The 24,322-nt window shown below is 39.2% G+C and overlaps 1 protein-coding gene across 1 annotated transcript in view; it reads right to left on the bottom strand.

The window, feature by feature from the left end:
- Positions 1–24,322, bottom strand: part of LOC141550295 (uncharacterized) — a 155,855-nt gene that overhangs the window by 73,431 nt on the left and 58,102 nt on the right. Inside the window, exons 26-41 of the mRNA XM_074280791.1 lie at positions 24,060–24,218; positions 22,508–22,688; positions 20,332–20,543; positions 18,334–18,522; positions 17,363–17,502; positions 15,492–15,654; positions 15,308–15,394; positions 14,046–14,180; positions 13,821–13,940; positions 11,723–11,815; positions 9,262–9,479; positions 8,522–8,715; positions 6,007–6,309; positions 5,512–5,738; positions 741–905; positions 6–83 (exon numbers count right to left, since the gene is read on the bottom strand). Of these exons, the coding sequence (XP_074136892.1) occupies positions 6–83; positions 741–905; positions 5,512–5,738; positions 6,007–6,309; positions 8,522–8,715; positions 9,262–9,479; positions 11,723–11,815; positions 13,821–13,940; positions 14,046–14,180; positions 15,308–15,394; positions 15,492–15,654; positions 17,363–17,502; positions 18,334–18,522; positions 20,332–20,543; positions 22,508–22,688; positions 24,060–24,218 (2,664 nt within the window). The remainder of the gene's footprint in view (positions 1–5; positions 84–740; positions 906–5,511; positions 5,739–6,006; positions 6,310–8,521; positions 8,716–9,261; positions 9,480–11,722; positions 11,816–13,820; positions 13,941–14,045; positions 14,181–15,307; positions 15,395–15,491; positions 15,655–17,362; positions 17,503–18,333; positions 18,523–20,331; positions 20,544–22,507; positions 22,689–24,059; positions 24,219–24,322) is intronic.

Here is a 24,322-nt window from a genome sequence, read left to right on the forward strand (position 1 = left end):
TGTACCTCAAATGGACGGTGGGAGATGTCTCCGCTACAGTGACCGGACAGCTGGCTGGAGGAGGCTTCCCCGCTGCAGCTGACCTGCAGAACCCAGGAGATACATTTAAACATTGGAAGGATAGAAGGATACTTGGGCAGGAGTGGAGAAGGGCTCTCTCCTTTTATTTGCCACATTTGGAACGCCTCTTCTGATCAGAAGGACCCCACTCAAGAAATCACAATTGTTGTCCCTGACAAGAAAGCTACAAATGTTAAGGAGAGGCTATCAAGCAGGGGCTCTTAATCTGGAATTCACAGATCCCTTAGGGATCCATGGATAGATTTCAAGGGTCTGTAAACTTGGACAAGAAAAAAATTACATTTTATTTTCACTAACCTCCAACTAAAAACAAGTATTTTCTTTAACTGTTCTTTTAACTTTTTTCTCTTAAACTTTAACAGTTCAACTTTAACTGTGAACCTAATTCTGAGAAGAGATCCTTGGGCTTCACCAAATACCAATTAAAATAAAGGACTCCTGCTTTTCCCTAACCTCCAACTAAAAATATTTTCTTTAATGGTTTTGTTAAGGATTTTCTTTAACTGTTTTTAACTTTTTTCTCTTAAACTTTAACAGTTCAACTTTAATTGTCAACATGATGTTGAGAAGAGGTCCATGGGCTTCATCAAACACTAGTTAAGATAAAGGACTCCTGCTGGAGCAAACAGGGCTTTACCTGCAGATTGAGACCTGCTTACCTGGAACCTGGAAGGCACCACACCAATGAGTCCAGGCACACTGTGCTGTATCCCCAGAACCACCTCCTCTGAACGGCCTCCATTCTTCTTTCTCTCCAGCGCCAAGCGAAGGTACTCCCCATCCAAGCCAGCCTTCATGCCAGCCACCAGCCTGGAGCCAGAGTTCTAGACAATGAGATTGGATGTCTCTGAGCCCTTGACTCTGGGCCACAGAGGAGCAGCAGCAAAATGTAAAAAGCTTGTAGCATGGTGGAGAAAACTCTGGACTTGGAGAAGGGAAAGCTTCAGACACACTTACTAGCCAAGTGAGAAGAATCACTCTGACTTAATTTCTTTGTAAAGTGAAGATAATAGCAGCACCTTCCTCATAAGGGGGTTGTGAAAATCAAATGAGATGATAAAAGTACTTTGTAAACCTTAAAATAATGTATAAATAGTGGCTATTATGGGATCATATATTTAGAGCTTTTCTAGCTTAGCTTTAGAGGCGATTGAGTCCAATTTTATGCTTTTTTAAATAAATTATATTTTATAAATTTTATAAATTTATTTATAATTTTATATTTTTAATAAAATTTTTTATAAATTAGGAAACTGAGGCACAGACTAGTTAAATGACTTATTTAGTGTTGTACAAATAATAAGTCTCTAAGACAGGATTTGAGCTGAGATCTTCCTAAAGTCAATTCTAACACCTATATCCACTATACTGCCCAACTACCAAAATAAAGAGAGAGAGATGAAGGAAACATTGCCCAGGATAGAAAAGGCATAGACCTAGTCCTCATTGGGTGACTTTGACCAAACCATTTTATTTTCTGGTCTTCTGGTTTAATTTCTTTTATAATATGAGAATGAACCTACCTGCTCTTCATACTTTATAGGACAACAAGGAAAAAATAGATAATATTTGTAAAATACTTACCACAGTGCCTACCATATAATATGTGCTATATAAATGCTAGTGCACATAATAAGTACTGTATTAATGCTAGTTATCATCATCTTTCTTCTCATTATTACTATTAGTGAACAGGCTTTTAAAAGCATAAAACACTGCCCCAAATACAAGGGATTGTCCAACTAGAGCTGGAAAGCCATCTAGTCCAACTCTCCATTTTTACAGGAAAGTTAGGGGACTTATTTGAGGTTACATAGGTGATAAGTATCAGACAGGATTTGAACTCGATATCACTTTCTCCAAAGTAGATGTTCTTTCCATTGTACCACACTGCCTTATTTCAGTTAAATGAACATTTATTAAGCACCTACCCCATGCCAGGCACTGTGCCAAATGCTAGTGATGGAAAAAGAAACAAGAGACAGTCCCTACCCTCAAGAAGCTTACAATCTAGTCTGATGATATTTTTGGTGATATTTCATCCTGTTCCTCTTCTTCACCTTCATCATCATCAGTAATTCTGGCTCAGGCTTCATGGGAAGTAATAATTACCAATAAGCTGTCATTTTTGTTATAGTTGCTAATAATAATAATAATAATTAAAGAGACACCAAGACATAGTAGATAAAAGAGCTGAATTTGTAGTCAGGAAGACCTGGGATTTTAAAAGCCTGCCTCAGACACTGAGTTGTATATCCCTGGAAAAGTCACTTAAATGCTCTGTGCCTCAGTTTACCCTATCTGTAAAATGAGAAAGTTAGACTCTGTCATAAGACCATGTTCCTTGTAGCTCTAAAGCTGTGAGACTGAGATTCTCAAGGAGAAGGGATATGATACCATTTTCCAAAGTCATTTTCCAGGTTCTCCTCAAGGGAGAAGTCAGCTTTGTTCTACGCCTTTCCTCCCAAGTTGCTGGCTGCCTCATTTACCAAGTGTTAGAGGTAGCATGCACAGTGGCCACCCCATAAACCATCTCTGCAGATGGGATACACCTATTGGTGAGCTGGGGGAGGGTGTCTCCCCTTAGCATGTGAATATATCTCCCAGTGGAATGGGCAGAGGAGAATAACTTGTTCCAACAGTCACAAGGCTGAATGAAGCAGGTGCTGTGGAGTGTCTAGAGCTTGCTCAAACAGCTAAGACAGGCCAAGGCCATTTGTCTTGACTTTTGTCTTGTCCCTGGACTTTACTGACTCAAGAAGAGAGAGAGTGAGATCAAGTACTTTGCACAATTCTGTCTCCCTTAAATCTCATAAATCTAGACATCATCAGTGTCATTGGCCCAATTTATACTTTTTCTTAATAGAGTTGTTTTGTCTCACCCCCCCCCAATACAGATATACTATCTAGCCCTGCATTTCCTTCACTTTGTTGCCTTCAATCTGGGAGCTGGAAGAGAAGCCTGGGAAAGGAAAATAATCTTATTCACCAAAGGTTCATCCCTTCCCATCCTTCTGCCACCATTAAAGTCCCCTGCTCACATATGCAACTGACAATCTCCTGTTACATTTGGTACTGTGTCCCACATTGATGGGAGAGGAGGAAGGTCTGCCTTCCAGCTCTAAATTCAATATTTAAAGACAAATTACAATGATCCAGGCCAGGCCTTTGTCCAGCCTGTCATTGATCTTTTAAGGATGAAGGTAAAAGCTCCAGACCTTACTAGTGCGCCTCTCCCACCATTCTGCTGTTAGGTTTAAAATTCCATCCCCAGGAATATATTTCTTCCTCAAAAAGGGAAGGAAAAATAACAAAAGCTCATATTTATAGATATTACTTATGCAAACCTTAAAGCACTATATAAATGCCAGCTATTATTGTATTATCAGGAGTAACTAACTTCATTGTTATTATCCTTGTTTTATAGATGAACAAACTGAGGCTCAGAGAGGTAGCTAGTATTTCTCAAACTTTTTTTTCCTCACAATACAATATTCTTTGCCAGAAGAATCCCAGCACTCTGAATGTTTAAACTGGCAAGACCAAAGGAGTGAAGGAGAGAGGAAACTTAATTAAGCATTCTTGGTTTTCCTTTTCTAAGGGCAGCTGGTTTTTGTTGAATTTTGAGTTCAAAGTATGACAGAGTTCTGAGGTTTAGTACACGTAGATAATGGATAGGTTTTGTTTATTTTTTGAATACCATATGCACCATACTACGTGTACTGGGTCAGTAAAATTTATATTAGAATTATTTATGTTTTCTTTTATTTGCAATAATATAACCTCCAAAATTCCATAGCAATGTGTGTTGGTCATGGCAGTGTTGAAACTCAAGCTTGGATCTGATTTCAAGTCTGCTGTTTTTTTCTATATTCCATGTTGAGATCATAGATTTATTAGCAAGGGAAGAGGGCTTGGAAGCCCTCTAGTCTGGGCTCTTCCTCCTTCCCCAACCCCTTTTTTCAAATGAAGAATTGGAGATCCAGAGAAGTCGTGAGATCGTAAGGGTAGAATAGTTTTCAAAGGCCAGCTAATCCAACTCCCTCTACTTGAGAAGACACCCTCTACCTCCAAAGCCTAATCTTTCCCCAGTACTACAAAACAACAACATTATTCATTGCTTATTAATATAGCATTTTAGATATTTCATCTTTTGATCCTTATAAAAGCACTGTAAGTATGGTACTATTATTATCCCCATTCTTCAGATAAGATACAAATATGTATATAGAACTTACTATGTGCCAGGCACTGTGCTGTTGATTTTCACAACAATCTAGGGAAGTAGGTACTATTATTATTATCCCCATTTTATAGATGAGAAAACTGGGGCAAACAGGGCTTAAATGACTCACCCAATATTTGAGGCAGTAAGTATCTGAGGCAGAATTTGAACTCAGATCTTTCTTAAGACTCCATAACACCTCCCTGTCCCTTTCTTATTCCAAATACAATCCTCATTCTTTTATAATACCTCACTGCCAAACTGCTTTACTCATAATCAGTGACTGTTAACTTAGAAGTATGCCCTGAATGCAAAAGGGTAATTGAACAAGCTACCACAATTTGGTGGAAATATCTGTTAACAACATTTAGGCCATCAGTGAGTGACATTTTAGGATGACAAGGGATTTTGTCCAATTCTCTAATTTTATGGATGAGAAAACAGAAGAAAATAACTTGTCTAAGATCATTCAAATAGTAAGTAGCGGAACTCTTGAGAATCAAATAAAGTATTCTTTATACCATAAAGTCAAGTTTCTCTAATCCAATGTTCTACCTACTTGCCAAATAATTTTTAAATGATCTTGCCACAAAAATCTCCTAAGGTAATTATTTTTCAGTCTGGACCTGTAATTTTACTGGCAGAGGGAACTTCCAGTGAGTAAATTCCATCTACCAAAACAGCTCAGTAATTACTGTGCAGATTCACTGACTTATCCGAGGTCACAAAGCCAGTATGTTTCAGATGCAGGACTAGAATCTGGATCTCCTGGTGCTAGGAGAGTTGGTTCTCTGTATGTACATATCTCAAATTCTATGAGAAATTAATAAACTGGTTCTCTGGTTTACCAGTGAGTGCCCCTATCTGCACCTGGTTGAACTGATAAAACCAAGTTTCTAAATCTACAAAGCCCATGACCCGACTTCTGAATCCATGATTGTTGCCCTATTCAGAGGCTCATACTCCATGAGGTCCAGGAGACATCTTTTCTTCCCATCCCTCTCAACTGTAACAGGAAGGAAGAGCATTGAAAAATTTCACGGTCTGGCTTGAGACCTATTGTAGTTTACTGTTAGAGAAAAGTTCTAGGTATTAAGAGGGAGTTGAGACCAGCCAAGTATCTTATATCTTCCCTTGTCATTCTTCCTCATTCTCACTCAGACACTCCTGTGTCAAATAAGACCCCACATTAAGTAATTACTTACTTGATAATAACAGTCTCCTTCAACAGAAAAAGGGATTCCAAGTTGCCTGAAGTCCTCGACATTATGGCTCAGGTTTGCAGTGATCCGGGCCTCTGAGAATTCCCCAGGATTTTCTACTCTCAAGGCAGCATCAATATGGTGTCCATTGCTCTGTAGCCCCAGAGTCAGCCTGTGGTTGGGAGTAACGTAGGTGTGGGAGAACAGAAGCTCTCCATTAGTAGGCAGTCCTGGATGGGAAGAGACACAAACAGAGACAAGAGAAATGGAGATAGACAATGAGACTATTCGGAAAAACTCAGTCCAGTCCATTTCCTCAAGAGCCATGCTGGGGTTGAAGAAATCAGAGAGTATTGATACCACTGATTCCATTATCTTGGATTCTCTAGAGTTTGCTGGATTTTCATGATGCAAACAGGAGAATGTGGCTGCCCTTCTCCCTCCCCTAATCCTGAACCACCCCCAGTGTATGGTCAGGGCTCTGTCTGTATTTCCTACCTGAACTTTTTAAGGTGTTACTGTTGTGGGATAGACTGGCAGAGAGCTGCCTGTGCCCTGGAGCTATGGTGCAGGCTGTGCCCAGGGACAAAATGGTCTCCTCTGCGTGAAAGGTAACATGGGTATGATAGCCATTTGGTCGGGTCTTCAACTGCCCCCTCAGCTTAAGTTCCTCAGGAAAGGCCTGACTGCCATTCTGAATCATCACACAGGTCACACTGTGCATGCTGCTGTTCCCGAACACGTGTTTGTCCCTTAGACGGAGCCCAAACATGGCATCATCAATAAGGATGCTGAGGTTCCCTGTGGGAAACAGAAAGTGGGGCTGTTTAGTTCAGCACAGAGGAACAGAACACAATTTCTTATATCCCTTGGAAGAGGAGCTCACAGTCCGAGACTCCACATTAGGAGCAGGTGGTGAATTCTTTGCTCCTCCCTGTCCCTTGGAGGACACATTCCTCTTTGCCCATTACTTAGCCCTTTGCTTGTTTCGAAGTCTTTTTCATCTGTTTGTGTTACCCAATTAATATCCTTACTGAAGCAATGGACCAGCCTCCAGGTCACTCTCCTTCCTCCCTCAAGGATTTCAGTATTTGAATGAGCATATTCCTACCCACTCCAGCCTTCACACCTGGATCTTTGATATACAAATTGGCTATCCTCTTGAAAATACTACACTATATTACACACACACACACACACACACACACACACACACACACACACCATAGAACAACATCTACAGCTCCCATCATCTTTATCTTCACTCCACCTTAGCCATACTCAGATACTATTTAGATTTCATCATCACTGATAATTATGTTACCTCCATGATCTTGAACTCTGAAATTCCTGCTTCCTACCTTTTATCCTTCCATAACACCTTCTATTTTTCACTTAAAACTATTTTTACCAACCCTGTCTTTTTTTCTGTTCCCAGTCCTTCCCAGTTCTTTCTTTACTTTTCTCTCTTCATAATCTTGGCCCTATGCTTACAATTGGAACTAGAATAACCTGAGCTTTGTCCTAAGGCACTGAAATTGAAAGGATAAAAAATTTAAAATAATGACTTTAGAAGATAGTGTGATTTTAAAATGGCTAAATTTATCTTTTGAGAACCTTTGCAGTTTGATGGCCCAGAAGCAACTGAACTTGACATCTAGTTAGCAAATATAATTAATTAAATAGGAAGCTACTATATGCTGTTTCCTCCCTTCAGAACTAGTATAGGTTACCTTCTTCCTGGAATGGCCACATTCTGCTTGCCTATTACTGTTTGGGGATATCCTTCCTAAAAAGGATTGTATTTCAGGGTCTCTTTTCACTTTAAGACTTGTAAGTATCGTAGGGTATCTATCCACAAAGATCTTGTTGTCCTGAAGTCTATCCTCTCACTCAACTGAATTTGACTTAATTGTGTTATTTTTATTTAATTACTTGTATCATATAATCATGAATTACAAAGTTGGTCTGAGCACTCATATGTGCTGTTCTCGCTGGGCTTTCCAGTTTCTAGTTGGAAAAGCTTTCCCCCAAGGTTGACAAATATGCTGTTGTCTCCTCATGGGTGCCTTGCCCTCTTATCATAATATCATACACTATTTCTCAAACCCTATCCCTGGTTTGCTATTGCCATATGCTTTCTCTCCTATGCTGCTGAACATTGCTATAAGTCACACAACTAAATTGACAGTGTCCATTATAGGTTCATGTAACCTAAAATCAACTGCACCTTCAATGAAGAACAGCAATCCTCTTATTTTTTGAATGATCACTTGTTGCATTTTGAAATAGCTATCCAAAATCTTCTCCCTCTCCCTCTCTTTCTCTTCCTCTCTCCCTCTCTCCCTTCCCTTCTCTTTCCCCCTTTCTTTCTCCCCCATTTTCTCTCCTTTCTCCCTCCCTGCTTCTCATTCTCCCTTCCTCCTCTCTCTTTCTCTCTTTCACTTTATCTCCCTACAACATCTTATCTTTTCTTCCTCTCAGCAAAAAATCTTGACAGCTTTTACTAAAAATAAAATTAAAATAAAATCACAAACCATCTGCAGTAAGCTCTTTCTTGTCATCTACCACATACCTCCAAACCACATTAGTTAACTTTCTATTCATGGTTGAATAAATAGCTTTGTGAGTAATTGGGGTAGAAAAGATAGGGTTCAAAAGAGAAAAGGTAGAAATAGAAGAGAAAAGGACTTAGGACAATGCAATGGAAGGGAGACTCATTTAAGCTCTAGAGAGGGCTGATGATTCATCAAAGCAAACTGAAAAGGAGTGGTCAGCTGATAAGAAAAGAATCAGGAGAGAGCAGTGTCATAGAAACCATTGACAAAGAGGAGGGATATTTATCTGTTTAAAGAGCTGCAGATAAATGAAGTTCATTTTTTTTTTTTTTTTAAGTTTGCATGTGATGAGGAAGATGCTAGTAAATAGGGGAAAACTGAAGAGAGGGAGGGAATGATGAAAAAGCCAAATTCCCAGGGAAGAGGAGAGGAAGTGAAATCAAAGGCAGACACACCCTCGTTGCTTTGATTCTTCTGTTTAAGAAATCCGGTGAGGTCAAGGAGCTTTGGGACAGCCTCCCAACTGTCGATGTTGTGTTGGACTCTACCCTGCAAGGACAAGACGGACCCCACCTTCTGTTCCTTGAGTCCTATGAAAAACAGCTGGGCGCTATTCTGATTGAGTGACATCTTGGTAATGAACCAGACCCTAAGAGGGAAAAAGACAAATTGAAGGGATAAGAATGACCACATCAATCCCATTGGACATTTTCTTTAAAGCTAGGGGCAGAATATGCCCTGTACAAAACAATAAAGGAGATGAAGTTTGTCTCTCCCTTTCTCTTCAGGGTCCCTTTCTTCTCTCCTGGATCCCTCTTAAGCCAATATACTCACACTCCATAGAAGGGATATAGCTACCAGTGGATATCTAGCTCCATCTCTTCATTTTACAGATGAAAAAACTGAGTCCCAGAGAGATTGATTTCCCTAGGATCATGCATGTAGCAAGCATCAGTGATGGTATTTAAACCTAGATCCTATGATTGGAAATCATTATCATGGAATATCCAACAACATAGGTAATTGTGAGTGGAGAAGAAAATACTTCCAGCTATAGCCCAGCCATTCTCAAAAAGATAACATTCCACTGCAGTAGGTATTAAGTGTCCATCAAATCAGTTTTTCTACTCACCAAATTATTTGCTAGCTGAGTAATCTCCTGACCACTATTACACTGACTTTTGTAGACTATTACCTTGCTGGAGAGAATTTGCTGGACATCTGTAGCCACACTGCCCTAGGATCATTGAAGATGGCTTGCCGGAGGAGAGCACGCACATCCCATCCCTGGGAGCTCTTCCTGGCCTCTCTGCTCAAGCTGGCCTCCAGCAGAGCCTGCTCCTTCCCCGAGACATGCACAGATAAGGAGCCATTGATGCTTCGATCTTTGTAATACCTACCAGCAGCCTGGACCTACAGGGTAGATCAGACAGAGGCAAAAGGGTCAAATGGGGTTCCGCCTTATAGCAGAGGGGAACCATAAAGGAGGCGTAGTTGGGGAAGGAGAGAAGGGAAGGTCTACCTAGCTTTCAAAGTCTAATTCAAGTTTCACCTACTCCATAAAGTCTTCCATGAAAATAAATTCAAAACAGTTGCTCTAAACTTGAAAACACTGTGTCTTTGGGTTTTACATGACATTTAGCACACACATTCTGGCATTCTTAGCTACTTTTTCAAATAATTTGTTGACTCGAATATATTTTAAACTGAATACAAGGACTGGGCCAGTTAAGTGGTGCACTGGATAGAGTACCGGGTTTGTAATCAGGAAGACTCATTTTCCTCGAGTTCAAATCTGGCCTCAGATTCTTACTAGCTGTATGACTCTGGGCAATTAATTTAACCCTGTTTGCCTTAATTTCCTAATCTAGGAAATGAGTTGGAGAAGGAAATGGCAAACACTCCAGTATTTTTGCTAAGAAAACCCTAAATGGAATCACAAAGAGTTGGACATGGCTGAAACAATTGAACAACAAAATGCAAAGACAATACTAATATAAACAAAAAACACAGTAAAATGTATCAGAGATTATATTAAACATAATGATCATTCTTGGTTCCAGAGAATTGATGATGAAATATATCTCCTTCCTCCCACTACAGAGGTGATGGCCTACAGTGGAAAATATTGTATATACTGTCAGGGGAGTTTGCTGCATCACTTGATTCTACTAAGTTAATTTTATGTTTTAAGGGAAAATTCTGTTGGGTGGAGACAATTTTACTAATTGTGGAGTTAAAAAAAAAGCATTAATAAAACACTAGAAATAAACTCCTTAAGTGCATAGATAGTCATATTTTTAAAGGAAAGAAATTTTTATTAAATAGCTATTATGTGTCAAAACTGTATTTTACAAGCATTATTTCAACTAATTCTTATAACAACTGTTATTATTAACCTCATTTTGCAACTGAGGAAAGTGCTTAAAGTTACAAATCTAATTAAGTGTCTGATTCCAGAAGTGAGCTCATCTTCCTGACTCTAAGCTCAATTGCTCTTTCTACAACACCATCTAGCTGCCCCTAATAATTTAGCACATAATGCAGTGTATTATAGTTACCTGTGTTTGTACCTCACTCCCCAATTGGACTATAAGCTACATTAGTGAAGGATCATTAGTCAATTCTCCCCCAATGTCTGGAATGACAATCTGGACCCAGGAGGAACTTAATGTTTACTGAACAAATATTTCATTTATATTTTCTATGATGACAAGCACAAAGTAGGGTTAAATGGATTAAGAATAGAGAAACCTTGATCTGAGCCAGTTCTAGAATCATTGCTTAATGTAGTAGACCAAGTAAACTAAAACTAATTCTCCCTCCTTCTCAGGGAGACCATTTTGCCTAACCTGATCCACTTTTGTTTTCTCAAAATTAAATATCTCCCTGGGAGGGATTGACTAAAAATAAAGGGAGGAACCTGTCTACATGGCACTTTAAAGGGTACAAGTGTGTTCTTTATTTATATTATTTCATTTTATCTATGAAACAATCCATACAGTAGATTCTACTATTATGATTTTATAGATAAGACCTAGAGGTTAAGTGATTGGTCCATGATCACACAGCTGATAAGAAACAGAAGTGAAATTCAAACAGAGGTCTCGCCATTCCTAGGACCAGTACTTTATTCACTAAGTACCACATTGGAGAGACTGTAGATGTGGTATCAGAAAGACAAGTTCAAATTTGACCTCATATTTAATTATGTGATCATGGCAAGTCACTTAAGGCCTAGTTGTCTCAGTTTTCTCATCTATAAAATGGGATAATAATAGCACTTACTCTCTAGGTGGGTATGAGGATCAAACTAGATAACAATTGCAAAATACTGAGGACAGTCAGTTATTAGTAAAAGTGGCATCACCATAGTACAAACATTCTCTTCCTGTATTTCAAAGGGAGAAAAGACATGAAGAAGTTTAATTTCTTCCATCCTAAAAAGTACCAAAAATCTTAGCCATTTATGAGCAGTTTAACAGAAAATTTAGTAGAGTCTGTTTTTGTTTCAGATCCACCTTGAGTTTCCCACCAACGTCCCAAGAATAACATTTAAAAAATTGAATCTTCTTGATTCCATCTTCATCCTAGGGAATCACATGTGAAAAATCCTCCTAGGGAGGCTATTTAGAATTCCATAGATGATATAGTACCTGGAAATTTGGAGGAAGTGTCACTCTGACAGGATGCTTAAGTTGGGAGAAAAATCCAAAGTGAGACTTGGATCCATTCAGCTGAAGCAAGAACTGCAGAGATGAGAGGAAAGAGGAAGAACAATCAAAGAATCTAGCTGGGTTCTCTCAGGAGCTCAGGGGAGAGTTTTACATTGGAGATTCATCCAAAATTTAGTTCAGGCCAATAATGGGAATCTTCTGCCATTTGAGATTAACCAATCAAAAAGCATTTATCAAGCACAAGTAGCGTGCCAGACCCTAGGGATATACAAACAAGGAGAAAGTCTTTGTCCTCTAGGAAGTTACATTCTAATAGGGTATACAAAACATATACATAAAAGTATATGCAAAATCAAGATAGGGTGGGATGAGGAAGCCAACTGGTACCAGTTTCTAAGAGCTGATTGTTAAATTTACTAATGTAAGCTTGTATACCTCAGAAAACTGGCAAATGTTATAGTAAATCAAGACTTGATTTATTGTGCTGAGTTCTAGAATTAAGAAAATGGTAGAGAAAATGTTAATCATACAGTTAAAATTTCAAAGTGTGTCCTACATTTTCAGAGAGCTGATTGTTAAACATTTACCAGGTCATTACTGTATCATGTGAATAAGAGAATGACATGGTCGGATATGTGATTTAAGGAAATCACTTTGACAGCTCATTGGATGTTAGACTGGAGTGGAGGGAGAATTTGGGAAGAGACACCAGTTAGAAAGTTGTTGAAATATAATCCAGGCAAGAGGTAGTTCAGACCTGAAATACAGGGCTGCCATAACTGATCTGAACAGGGGACAATGAGAGATAATGAGAAGTTGAGAGTGGTACCAAGATTGCAAAACTTGGTGAATGAAAGGATGCTGCTGCCCTTGATTAACAGTACAGTTAGGAGGAGAGATGGGTTGGGACAGACAGAGAAATGGTTCTCTTTTTAGCTTGAGGTGTTTATAAGCAGAAGTGTCAAATACGGGGGCAGCTAGGTGGCGCAGTGGATAGAGCACCAGACTTGAATTCAGGAGGACCTGAGTTCAAATCTGGTCTCAGACACTTAACACTCCCTAGCTGTGTGACCCTGGGCAAGTCACTTAACCCCAGCCTCCAAAAAAAAAAAAAAAAAAAAAGTGTCAAATACAAGGCCTGCAACACTATTGGGCATTTACCCAGATTAAAATGTAATTGGGAAGCATTTAACAAGATAAATAGAAATACAATCAAACTTAGATACCATTACATTTTTAAAACTAAGTCAATGTATGGTCCATTGAGATTCTTATGAGTTAATTAATGGACCCTATTTCTCATTGAGTTTGACACCACTGGTCTGCAGAAATTCACAATGCATTGAAGAGAATTAGTGATTTATAAGTACAGGATAAAAGAGATCCAAGATTCAAGAGATTCCTTAGGCCTGAGGTAGTTTGATTCTAAGGCCCCTTTCAGGTCTAACTCTGTGTTCAAATGATAATGAGATGCAGGATGGAAGCACCAGAAAGAGACCAGAGCTGGATATAAAGATTTAGGAATCATCTGCAGAGAGATGATGATTAAACATATGAGAATAGATCAGATCATTAAATAAGAACGTGTACAAAAAAGAGGACCCAGGACAGACCTTTCAGAGGTGTGAAAGAAGAGACTGAAAAAAAGAACAGTAATACAGGTAGGATAGCATATCCCCCCTAAGGGAACAGTGTTTTAGAAACCCAAAAGAAAAGAAATTCCAAACCTCTGACCTGCACAACCCACCATCCCCATAGCACAGAGGAAAAGGTTCGGAAGATAATGTCTGAGGAATTTGTGAAAGGCTGAAAAAAAATCTAGGATTGCCAAATTTCTAATCTTTTTTTAATCTTTTCTCCTCCTGCCAACCACAAACTTCTTTTCCCAATAAGCCTGTACATTCACTAAGACTTGGTTGGGCAGCAGAAAGTTCAGTCTTTTCTGCTTGACCTATTTACCAGAGAAAACAGATTTATAAGAGCCCTCACTTTAGAAGGAAACTTGGAAACCCAGAATAAAATAGACCCACCCTTCTCTTCCACATCCCCAGAGGAAGGGACAGGTGAACTTCCCCACCTGAGATGTGACCTTCTGGCTGACAGCAGCTTGCATAGTTATACCACAGTCAAACTCTTCCATGGGGTGCTGTCTGAAGAAGATCTCACCATTAAAGCCCAGTGCCTGAGGGATCCTCAGCTGAGGAAAAAACACACTCAGTGATATTCATTCTTCTGGAGAGAGAAAGTTAAGAGAATCTGAGGTAAGGATGGAGCCAGAAAGGAATCACATAACCTTGTATACCTGAGTTGAATGGGTCAAATCCAAGTTCAGGCCATGACGGTAATTTCCTTCCATAGTCCTGTTATGGTATCTTCCCTTAAAATGTAGAATATCCTTTTGATTAACTTTCAAAGTAGCTTCAACCTCCTGGTTACTCTGGGTAGACAAGATGGGGATGCTGTTATAAACCCCTTCTTTTCAAATGGATATTAAACAAATAGTTACAGCTATGTGTTAAATATGTTTGTGTATGTGTGCATATACACATGTGGGTACACACTTATACATATATATTTGTGTGTGCAAATATACACATGTGTAGCAAAGAACTTTATGCAAGTCAGCATGCTTTCTGCAATTTATATCTTGAAGAGCTAGCCGCCCAGAGCCCTGAGAGTATGTGTCAAAGGTGGGACTTGAATGTGGCTCTTCATGACAAAGTGCTGATTATTAGTTTCATGCACATCCACATGCCCATGGTGGAGTGGGAGTTGGGGTTGGGGGGGATTATAGACTCATAAATCCAGAGCTTGAATGCTATTTTTAGTCCAATCCCCTCACGTTACAAATATGGAAGCTGAAACACTGAGAAGTTAAATTACTTGCCCAAGATTTGTACCTAGGTCCTCTGACTCAAAAAAAAAAAAAAAAAAAAAAAGAAGGAAAGGAGGGAAGGAGAGAGAGGGAGGGAGAGAGAGAAGAAGGAAGGAAGGGAAGGAGGAGGATCGAACAATTAGTTAAGGAACTTAACCCTAGGTGGATAAGAGACCTACACATCTCCACATAGGAAGCAGAATTTTAGTCAGGATCCTGGGTTTCTGGAGTCAGTGCCCTTAGAAGGGACCTTTATTCTACCACCTTCATTTACAAGGAAGAAAACTGAGACCCAGGGAGAAAGACCCAAGCACATGCCCAAGGTCACATAGCTAATGGTAGAACCAAGATTCAGCTCCGAGTACCCTTTAGCCCTTTCTAGCACCACCATAAGTTCAGATTCGACCTGGCAATAGTCTTTTGGGTTCCCAACAGAGACATAGCATAATAAAATCTGTATTTAAGGAATATTAACCAATTTTTTTCACCAGAAAGTGTCCTGTCTCTTTTGCATCTTTGAGAAGAAAAACCTTCCTCTTCCCTCCTCAATGAGAATTCTGGGACAAGCCCAAGTGCCAGAATCCTTTTTGGTCAAAATACATTGAATCATGTCTGGCCAAGGTTTCAATATCAAAGAGCTTCTTTCCCCTCCTGCACCCTATCCCATGGCCATCAAAGATCCCACTTACGTTTTGTCGAATCCTTGTCAGCACACACGTGTCTATGTTCTTGGGGATGACCTTGCTGTTGTATGGATGAGTCAGAGTAACACAGATCTACAAGGAATACACATGAATCTGAGCACTTACTGGCTTAAGCTCACTGTCTCAGCTATCCCTCCCTCCCCTGCTCCAGTCTCCTTGACCCACTCACATAGGGGCGGTCAGCCTGATAGCCCAGGGTCAAGGTCTGCAGGCATTCTTCCAGCCCATTCACCAAGACCTTGGTCTCTAACATGTAGTGCTTCTGGCTTTTGTCCGCAGTAAAGGTCTCCTGTAGGAGGAGGCTCTGAGGGATGGGCAGTTTTAAGGGATGCCTAGAATGGAGTAGGAGGAAATTTTTTAAAATATAAAATTAACAAGAGCACCATAGAGGAAGAGAACAATAAACAAACTTCTGCACTGCTGCCACATACTAGCTTAGGGTTACTGTCAACCCCATTCTAAGGTCTCTCTTTGTGTTCAATCCATCTAGGTGCAAATGGAGCTGAAAAGGATCACAGAATCATAATAATACAATCATGAATGTGACTCTTTCCAACAATGAGATGATTGATGCCAGTTCCAATGATCTTGTGATGGAGAGAGCCATCTGCACCCAGAGAGAGGCCTGTGGGGACTGAGTGTGGATCACAAACATAATATTCTCACTCTTTTTGTTGTTGTTCATATGCATTTTGTTTTCTTACTCATTTACTTTCTTTTTTGATATTATTTTTCTTGTGTAACAAGAGAATTGTATAAATGTTTATACATATTAGATTTAACATAGATTGCTTGCCATCTAGGGGAAGGGATGGGAGGAAGGAGGGGAAAATCTGAAACATAAAGCTATGCAAGGCTCAATGTTGTCAAATTATCCATGTCTATGTTTTGAAAATAAAATACTTTATTAAAAAATAATACAACAATCATAATTTTTGTATTTGTTTTTCACCTGTTGAATTTCTTTTTTTTTCAAAAGTATTTTATTTTTCCAATACATGCAAAGATAGTTTTCAATATTCACCTTTGCAAAACCTTGTTACAAATTTTTCTCCTTCCCTCTCCTCACCCCAAGACAACAAGCAATCATATAGATTAAATATGCTCAGTTCTAAACATATTTCCATATTCATCATGCGGTGCAAGAAAAATCAAATCAAAAGGAAAAAAAAACCATGGGAAAGAGAAAAAACCAAGCAAACAACAACTTTCCCAAAAGATGAAAATGCTATGCTTTGATCCACACATTCAATCTCCATAGTTCTCTCTCTGGATGTGGACGGCTCTCTCCATCCCAAGTCTATACAATCATAGTTTTAAAGCGAGAAGGATTCTTGAGCTCATCTATTCCATTTTATGTTTCATTTTACATCTAATCCACTTTACAGTTAAGGAAACTGAGCCCCAGAGAAGTGACTTATTTAAGACATAGGAGTCATGGGTCAGAAGCAGGATTTGAACCCAGGAATTTAGACATTCAGACCTACTCATTTTACAGATCATAAGTTCATAAATAACAACAACAATTAGCATTTATATGATGCTTTCAAGTCTACAAGGTGCTTTACTTATGTAATCTCATTTGACCATAACAAAAACCTGGGAGACAGGTACAATTAACCTCATTTTACAATATCATAACTAAATAGTTATCTACATGTCCTCCTAACTGTGGTTTGTTCGTTCCTTAAAGCCAAGGATTCTCGTATTTTCTTTGTATTTCCAGGTTTAGCATTACTAGCACACAATATACATTTAATAAATGCATGCTGCCTGATTGATGGTGCTGATCTATGTTCATTGGGCTGGTGTCTGCCTTGCAGGTATCATCCTAGGCCCCAGCTGAGCTGCTCTCCACCTGCTCCATTCTGCACTCTTGAAAAAAGCTATTCCCTCAGTGAGAAGAAGACTTGCTTTTAGAAAACCAAGGCAGGTTTCCTTGATTTTGTAACCCAGACATCTCCTGTACAGAGAATGGGTTGGGAAGGGAAACCAAGGCTGGCTGATGATCATGATCCTTCAAGAAGGAAGTATGAGGACCTGAACTGGAGGGTTCCTCGCTTCTGGTACAATAGCCTCTCCCTCTTCAGCTCCTCCAGCTGGCCCTCTAGGTGCAATCCCACAGGCTGGCTCTTAGAATCAGTCCACATGGCCATTATTAACACAGTGGTCTTTCTAGGCTGTGGTAGAAAATACAAAGTCCAGGATATAAGAATGAGGAAAAAGTCACACATTCAGCTTGTCTTGAGGAGAAACAAGGGTCAAATTATTCAGGTGCTCTCATATATGCCTGATTATTTTTATGTTGTCTCTACTGTTATAATGCAAGGTCCCCAAAGTAGGAGCTATGTGAATATGAGCACATGCATATATGTATATATATGTATGACTTTTGTATATATCTAATTACTTACATTTTGTCTCCTCCATTACAATGCAAAGGTCCCCAAAGAGAGAGCATAAACATATGTATGTTGCATATACCTATTTTATTTACATGCTATATCCCTATTTCATTGCAAGTCCCTTAAGGGAAAGAACAGTTGTGTGTATATATATATATATATATATATGTATGTGTGTGTGTGTATCTTTCATATACCTATTTATGTACATATTGTTTTCCCTATTACAATGCAAAGGTAGGTACTGATTCTGCTTTCCTTTGTCTCTCTAGCCTGGCACAGAATAAGCATTTAATAAATGCTTAACTTTCTTGATTGATAATGTCAAACAAGAATTTCTGCACTGGACTGAATCTGACCTCTCAGAACCAGTTTGCAGAGCATTGACCAAGACCAGAGGTCAGCTGAGCACAAGGACCACACCAAGGACTCTGGGTGCCCTGGACAATGTAGCTGGGTATCATGTCTCCAGAGGTCACAATTATTAAGCATCAAAATTATAAAAGCATCAACCAGTCTGTGACTGGTTTCAGGGACTGACCTTACAGAAGGAGGACAGGGCCCTCCCAGCCAAACCGCATAAACAACCAGGGGCCATGTTCTCACCTGCTCGGTGTGTCTGTAAACAGAAGTCAGGTTCAGTCCCTGCCTGGGACCCTTCAGCCAACAGTGGAAGAGCTTCTTGTCCCGACGATTCTCCAGGTGAACCTTGATCTGAATCAGGGGACTCCAGGTGGTCACCAGCTCACCATGGCTTCGGAGAACACTCTGGTCCCAGGTAATCAATGTGGAGGCCTGTAAATGAGACAACCACACTGGTCTCCTTGTAGAGGCCTCCCAGGGAAATGGCACCAGCTTTCTGAGGCCAGTGGGAAAAGGTTACTTATCTCCTCTAGCATTGGGAGCAACGGTTTTATAAAGAGAAGGCCAATCCAACTATTAAGAAGCTGGAAACCAAGCGCCAAAGGAAAAAACTCGTCAGTCTCAAGTCAGCAGAAGCCAAAGCCAGATTTGCCAAAGTGCAAAACATCCCCTTAAACTAGAAGAAAAGATAAGTCCAGCCTGAGGCAAAATTGGGAAGGAGATGAAGACTAGACCCTTTTCTCTCTTTTCATTTTTAATCCACTTTTCCCATGTCCTCTCTTTACAGGAACTTGCGCTATACAACAGACTACTCATAAAGGCCAAAAGTATTGCCCTTCCCAAGAGTATTTTCATTTATTTGGCAGAAAAGATAGAAAGACCAAAAAACCTCATAGGACGATCTAAAGAAAGCTCTAATCATGGAAATTTCAGACATTGGGAATGGGTCAGTAGGGGGAAGTGTTAATATTTAGTACATCTAGAATCCTTTTAGGCTTGCAAAGAACTTTACAAATATTATTTCACTTTTTTTTCCTTATAGCAATCCTGGGAGGTAGGTGCCATTATTATCCCATTTTACAGATGAGAAAACTGAATCTGAAAGAAGTAACTTGTCCAGGGTCTGGTTTCAAATTTCATTCTTACTATCTGGGTAATCATGGTTCTCTCTCATGTAAGGTCTCTGACTTTTAGTTTCTGGATCTGTAAAATAGAAATAATTGTACCTAACTTATCTCCTTCAACAGCTAACACATATCTAAGGCAAAATTTGAATTCGGGTTCCCTGACTTTAAGTTCAGCACTTTATCCACTATACCACATGGCAATTCTCAAATTATATCACTCTCTCCTTTTGGGACAACTATTACAGGATATACAATTCAAAAAATCTTATATTTATAAGAGACTTAAAGGTGATCAGTTCTAGATGCTGGAGGACATCCTAGGACCCTAGTTCAAATCCTGGTTCTATGGCTTACACTCATACACATCCTCTGCACACAAGATTCATAGGATAACAATATCCTGGGGTTTTAGAGTTAGAGGAAGCTTAAATACAGTATTGAATGGTGGAAAAAGTCAGTAGGAGTTGGGAGAGCCCGGTTTCAAATTTGGCTTTTGATAGTTATTATCTGGGTGACTATGGCTGTAACCTCTGTGACTTAGTTTCTGGATCTCTGAAATGGAAATAGTTCTATCTAACCTATCTCCTTCAAAGGATTCTTAAAGAGCTTTGCAGATTTTAAAGGGTTACATATAAATCATCAGAAGGAAAAAGCAACTTGCTCAGGATAATTCAGCATAGTATTATAATTTAGTATGTATATATATATATATATATGTGTGTGTGTGTGTGTGTGTGTGTGTGTGTGTGTGTGTGTGCACGTATACAAATACAGATATACACATACACAAATGCTCACTGATGATGCAAAATCAAGTTCCCCCAACAGCAAGGAGTCTCACCTCCCAGGACCAAGTTGCTAAATCTTGACAAGGACCAGAGGCCAATTGAATAAGGAGGGACTTATGTACAAGGACTTTGTCATGCAAAGCAGAGACACACATTTACTATATATAGATATGTATATAGGTGTGTGCATATGTGTGTGCAAATCCTCTCTCTCTATCTTAATTAATAAGTATTTCTAGATATATAGAATATGTAGCTTAATCATATAGGTATTTCTTGAGTGCTTATTATACATCCAACCATTGAACAGAAGTCCTTGGACTCACCTTGAGATAGGTGGTGGTTGGGGTGTAAATGTGGATCTTCCCTTCTTTGTTTTGAATTTTGTCTTTGCAGGACAGCTCCACTACTAGGTTCTTGATGGACAAGGCTTTCCCTGCTGTCAGCTCCCAAATGGCCTGATACATAGAACGGTGAGGTTGGTGCAGCCTGTGAGCCAGGGACAACAGCAACCATGGAGTATCCAAGTTCAATGCACCTGTTTGGGGGTGGGGAGAGAGAAGAGGGAGGGAAGGACAGAAGAATGGAAGCCATGGGACCACAGCCTTCTATAAATATTGAGTTCCTTTGTCAAGGAAAAAAAGAGAGAGACAGAAAAGCTACCCAGGTCAAACATATGTAGGTGTTGGTTGAAATACTGGAATTGATTTTTCTGCCTCAGTCTCCTCATCTGTAAAATGAGGATAATAATAGCATCTACTTTCACAAAGTTATTGTGAGGATCAAATGAAATAATGTATATAGCTCTGCAAGCCATAGCCATTATTATTATTATTACTGATGTTGTTATTACATGCAAACTTTACTTTCTGCTGACCAAGGGACTGGAAAGGAACAAGTACATGAGGCCATAGGAGTTAACTTGGAATATAATCTGATAATAGCAGCCTTGTTACCAATATTCTATTGGAGTTGTTAAGTCATTGAAGACAAGAGTCTCTGAAGAAGTGAAAGTGATTATCATCCAGACAGTGATGGATGGATATGAGTTGGCTGTAACATGGTACAAAGAATTATGAAGAACTGGAGGAAAGGATAACATCAAAGCAATATATAAGCAGAGAAAAGGGATGAGTTGGTCATGTATTAAAAGAAAATGCCAACTGATCAAATGAATGAATGAAAGAATATTTATTAACTACTTACTATGTACCAAACATTTTGTTAAATATGGGAGATACAAATAACAAAAGGAAAGATAGCCCTTGCTCTCAAGAAACATCTTTTCTTTTTTTTAAACTTTATTTTTTTATTTACAAAACATACGCACGGGTAATTTTTCAACATTGACCCTTGCAAAACCTTCTGTTCCAACTTTTCCCCTCCTTTCCCCCACCCCTCCCCTAGATGGCAGGTTGACCAATACATGTTAAATACGAAGAAACATCTTTACTAATGAACTTAATAAAATTTAATTTTTTATCTTAACAAAAATCTATTTTTTATTTTCTGTTCTTACTGCTCCAATGGAAAAAAAAAGAAAAAAAATCTTGTAACAAATATGCATAGTCAAGAAAAAACAAATTCCCATATTGATGATGTCAAAAGCTTATATTCTAATAAGGGAAATAGCATACATGAGAAAATTATGGCCAGAGATGAGGATTTTGGTTTGGAAAGAAAAGGAGTAGACTATCCTAGCCAGAAATAATGTCACGAGTTAATTTCATCATGGTTCATGGTTCTAGATTTGCAGGGGTGAGTAGACAAGGAAAGAAAAGGAAATGAAAACAGCAATTTTTGCTGTAACAGGGTTAGGTTGGTGACAAAGTTGAATGGGTGTGCATCCTTAGAGGGAGGATCTACATCTACATCAATGAGATCACAGATCTTTTGGAATATTTGAGTTCTGACAATCCCATATATGATTATCTCTAGAATGGCAATGTTGACTTGAATGAAAGTGGATTCTGCCTCCTTTGACTTGACCTTTTTTTCCAATTCATTCCTTGAGAGATTCCCGGCATAGTGAATCTCACCATGATCAGAAACTAAGTGTTAGGTATATGAAGAAAGGGAAAAATAATTATTTATTATTCTGTTGGTTATCTAGACTTAAGAAAGTGATGGAGAAAATGCAAACAATGCAGATTAAACTTAAAAGTGTGCTACAGGTTTCACTGTTAAATATTTATTATCACACTCCTGCCTTACTTAAACCACACCTGACTTGTTCCTCTATCATCCTATTCACCCAATTAGAATGAAAGTCCCTAGGGTCAAGAATCATGTCTCAAAGTTGTTCTGATTCCTAGAATCTAGGACTATGCTGGGTCTCATGGAGCCATCCAATTATGGCATGAATTAATAATTCTACCCTTCTACAGGAGCCCTATTGCGGTCTCTTAGGGAAGAAGTCTCAAAGGGTATTCCTTCACACCAATTCTCCAAGGGACATCAAAAGTTTCCCCAAGAAATTAGGGATGTCCTGCAGCTGCTCACCTTCCCATTTCCATTGAAGACCTCGGGACATGTCCTTCCACTGAAATCCAGCCATGAAGGGCAGGCGACCATTATACTGCACCTTCAGATGAGTGCTGATCTCCACGTGGCCCTCGGAGAAGCTGGAATGTTGGAATTGAGTTCGGTAATCCACCTGCCTCTCAGGCACCTGCAGCAGGAACTAGGGGAACAAAGGACATGGTGTGACTGATGGCATCCTCAGCACTTCTCCAGTACTATGTGTGGTAATGAAATCAAACATAGGAAATCAATGGATCATAGCTTTAAAAGAGGGGTTTATAACCTGGATATGTGGATTTTAAAAACATTTTGATAACTACATTTCAGTATAATTGGCTTTCTTTGCAATCTTATTTATTTCATTTTGTACATTTACAAACCATTACTCTGAGAAGGAGTTCATAGGCCTCACAGACAGTCAAAAGGGTCCCTGACACAAAAAAGAGGTCCTTTTTCATCTTTGTAGTTCAAAACCACTAAAAAGGGGTTTGAAGCTAGTAGTAACCTGAGAGGCCAAGTCCAACCTCCTCATTATTTTTAAAGCTTTTTATTTTTCAAAATATATGCATGGATAATTCAACATTAGCCCTTGTAAAACCTTGTGTTCCAATTTGCTTCCTCTTTCTCCCACACCCCTCCCCTAGATGACAAGTAGTCCAATATATGTTAAACATAGTAGAAATATATATTAAATCCAATATATACATACATATTTATACAATTATCTTGCTACACAAGAAAAATCAAATCAAATGGGAAAAAATGAGAAAGAAAATAAAATACAAACAAACAACAACAAAAAGATTGAAAATCCTGTGTTGTGAACCACCTTCAGTTTCCAAAGTCCTCTCTCTGGATGGCAGAGGGCACGTCAGAACTGGCCTGGATCATCTCATTGTTGAAAAGAGCCACACCCATCAGAATTGATCATTGTATAATCTTCTTGTATGTATAATGATCTCCTGGTACTGCTCATTTCACTCAGCATCAGTTCATGTAAGTCTCTCTAGACCTCTCTGAAATCATCCTGCTGGTCGTTTGTTACAGAACAATATTATTCCATAACATCCATATGCCATAATTTACCCAGCCATTCTCCAACGGATGGGCATCCACTCAGTTTCTGTTTTTTTGACACTACAAAAAGGGCTGCCACAAGCATTTTTGCACATGTCAGCCTCCTCATTTTATAAATGAGAGGTTAAATGACTTGCTTGGGTTCACACAAACTTGTGATATATTTGAACCCAGGTTCTCCTGGGAACAGATCTAATATCTTTATGATAAAGAGCAAGTGCTCCCTGGCCATCAGCTCTGTTGGCTACCAAGTTTCCACCTAGAGTAAATCCATATCACCAAGTGTGGTTCTGTCTGGAGGCAGGGGCTAAACTAAGCGACTCCTTGAATTCTCCTTCAATTATAGATGTCTGAGACTGTGGCTTAGACATACCTCAGTGCCTCCCTCTGTTTATTGTCTTTTCCACCTCATAGACTGTATTTCAACAGCCTCAAGAAGAGAGACAAGGCTTACCTCCATGAAGTAGTTGCTCAGGGATGGGCCAGAGTCATTTTTGAAGGTCTGGCTGATTCGGAGCTTCCTTTTATTGTTGATTTCATCCCAGTGTTTTCCATAACTCACTTCCAACATGGAATATAGACGGGACATACTCTCCTCGTGCTGTAGTTGAACCTGGTTGAAAAAAACACCTCAATGTTAATTCTCTCAAGGTTGGACTTACATATTATCTCTGTAAGACTACTCGCTTCTTGAGAATAGAACCTTGTCTTATTGTC

The sequence above is a fragment of the Sminthopsis crassicaudata genome, chromosome 1, assembly GCF_048593235.1.
Source record: "Sminthopsis crassicaudata isolate SCR6 chromosome 1, ASM4859323v1, whole genome shotgun sequence".
Taxonomy (NCBI): Eukaryota; Metazoa; Chordata; class Mammalia; order Dasyuromorphia; family Dasyuridae; genus Sminthopsis; species Sminthopsis crassicaudata.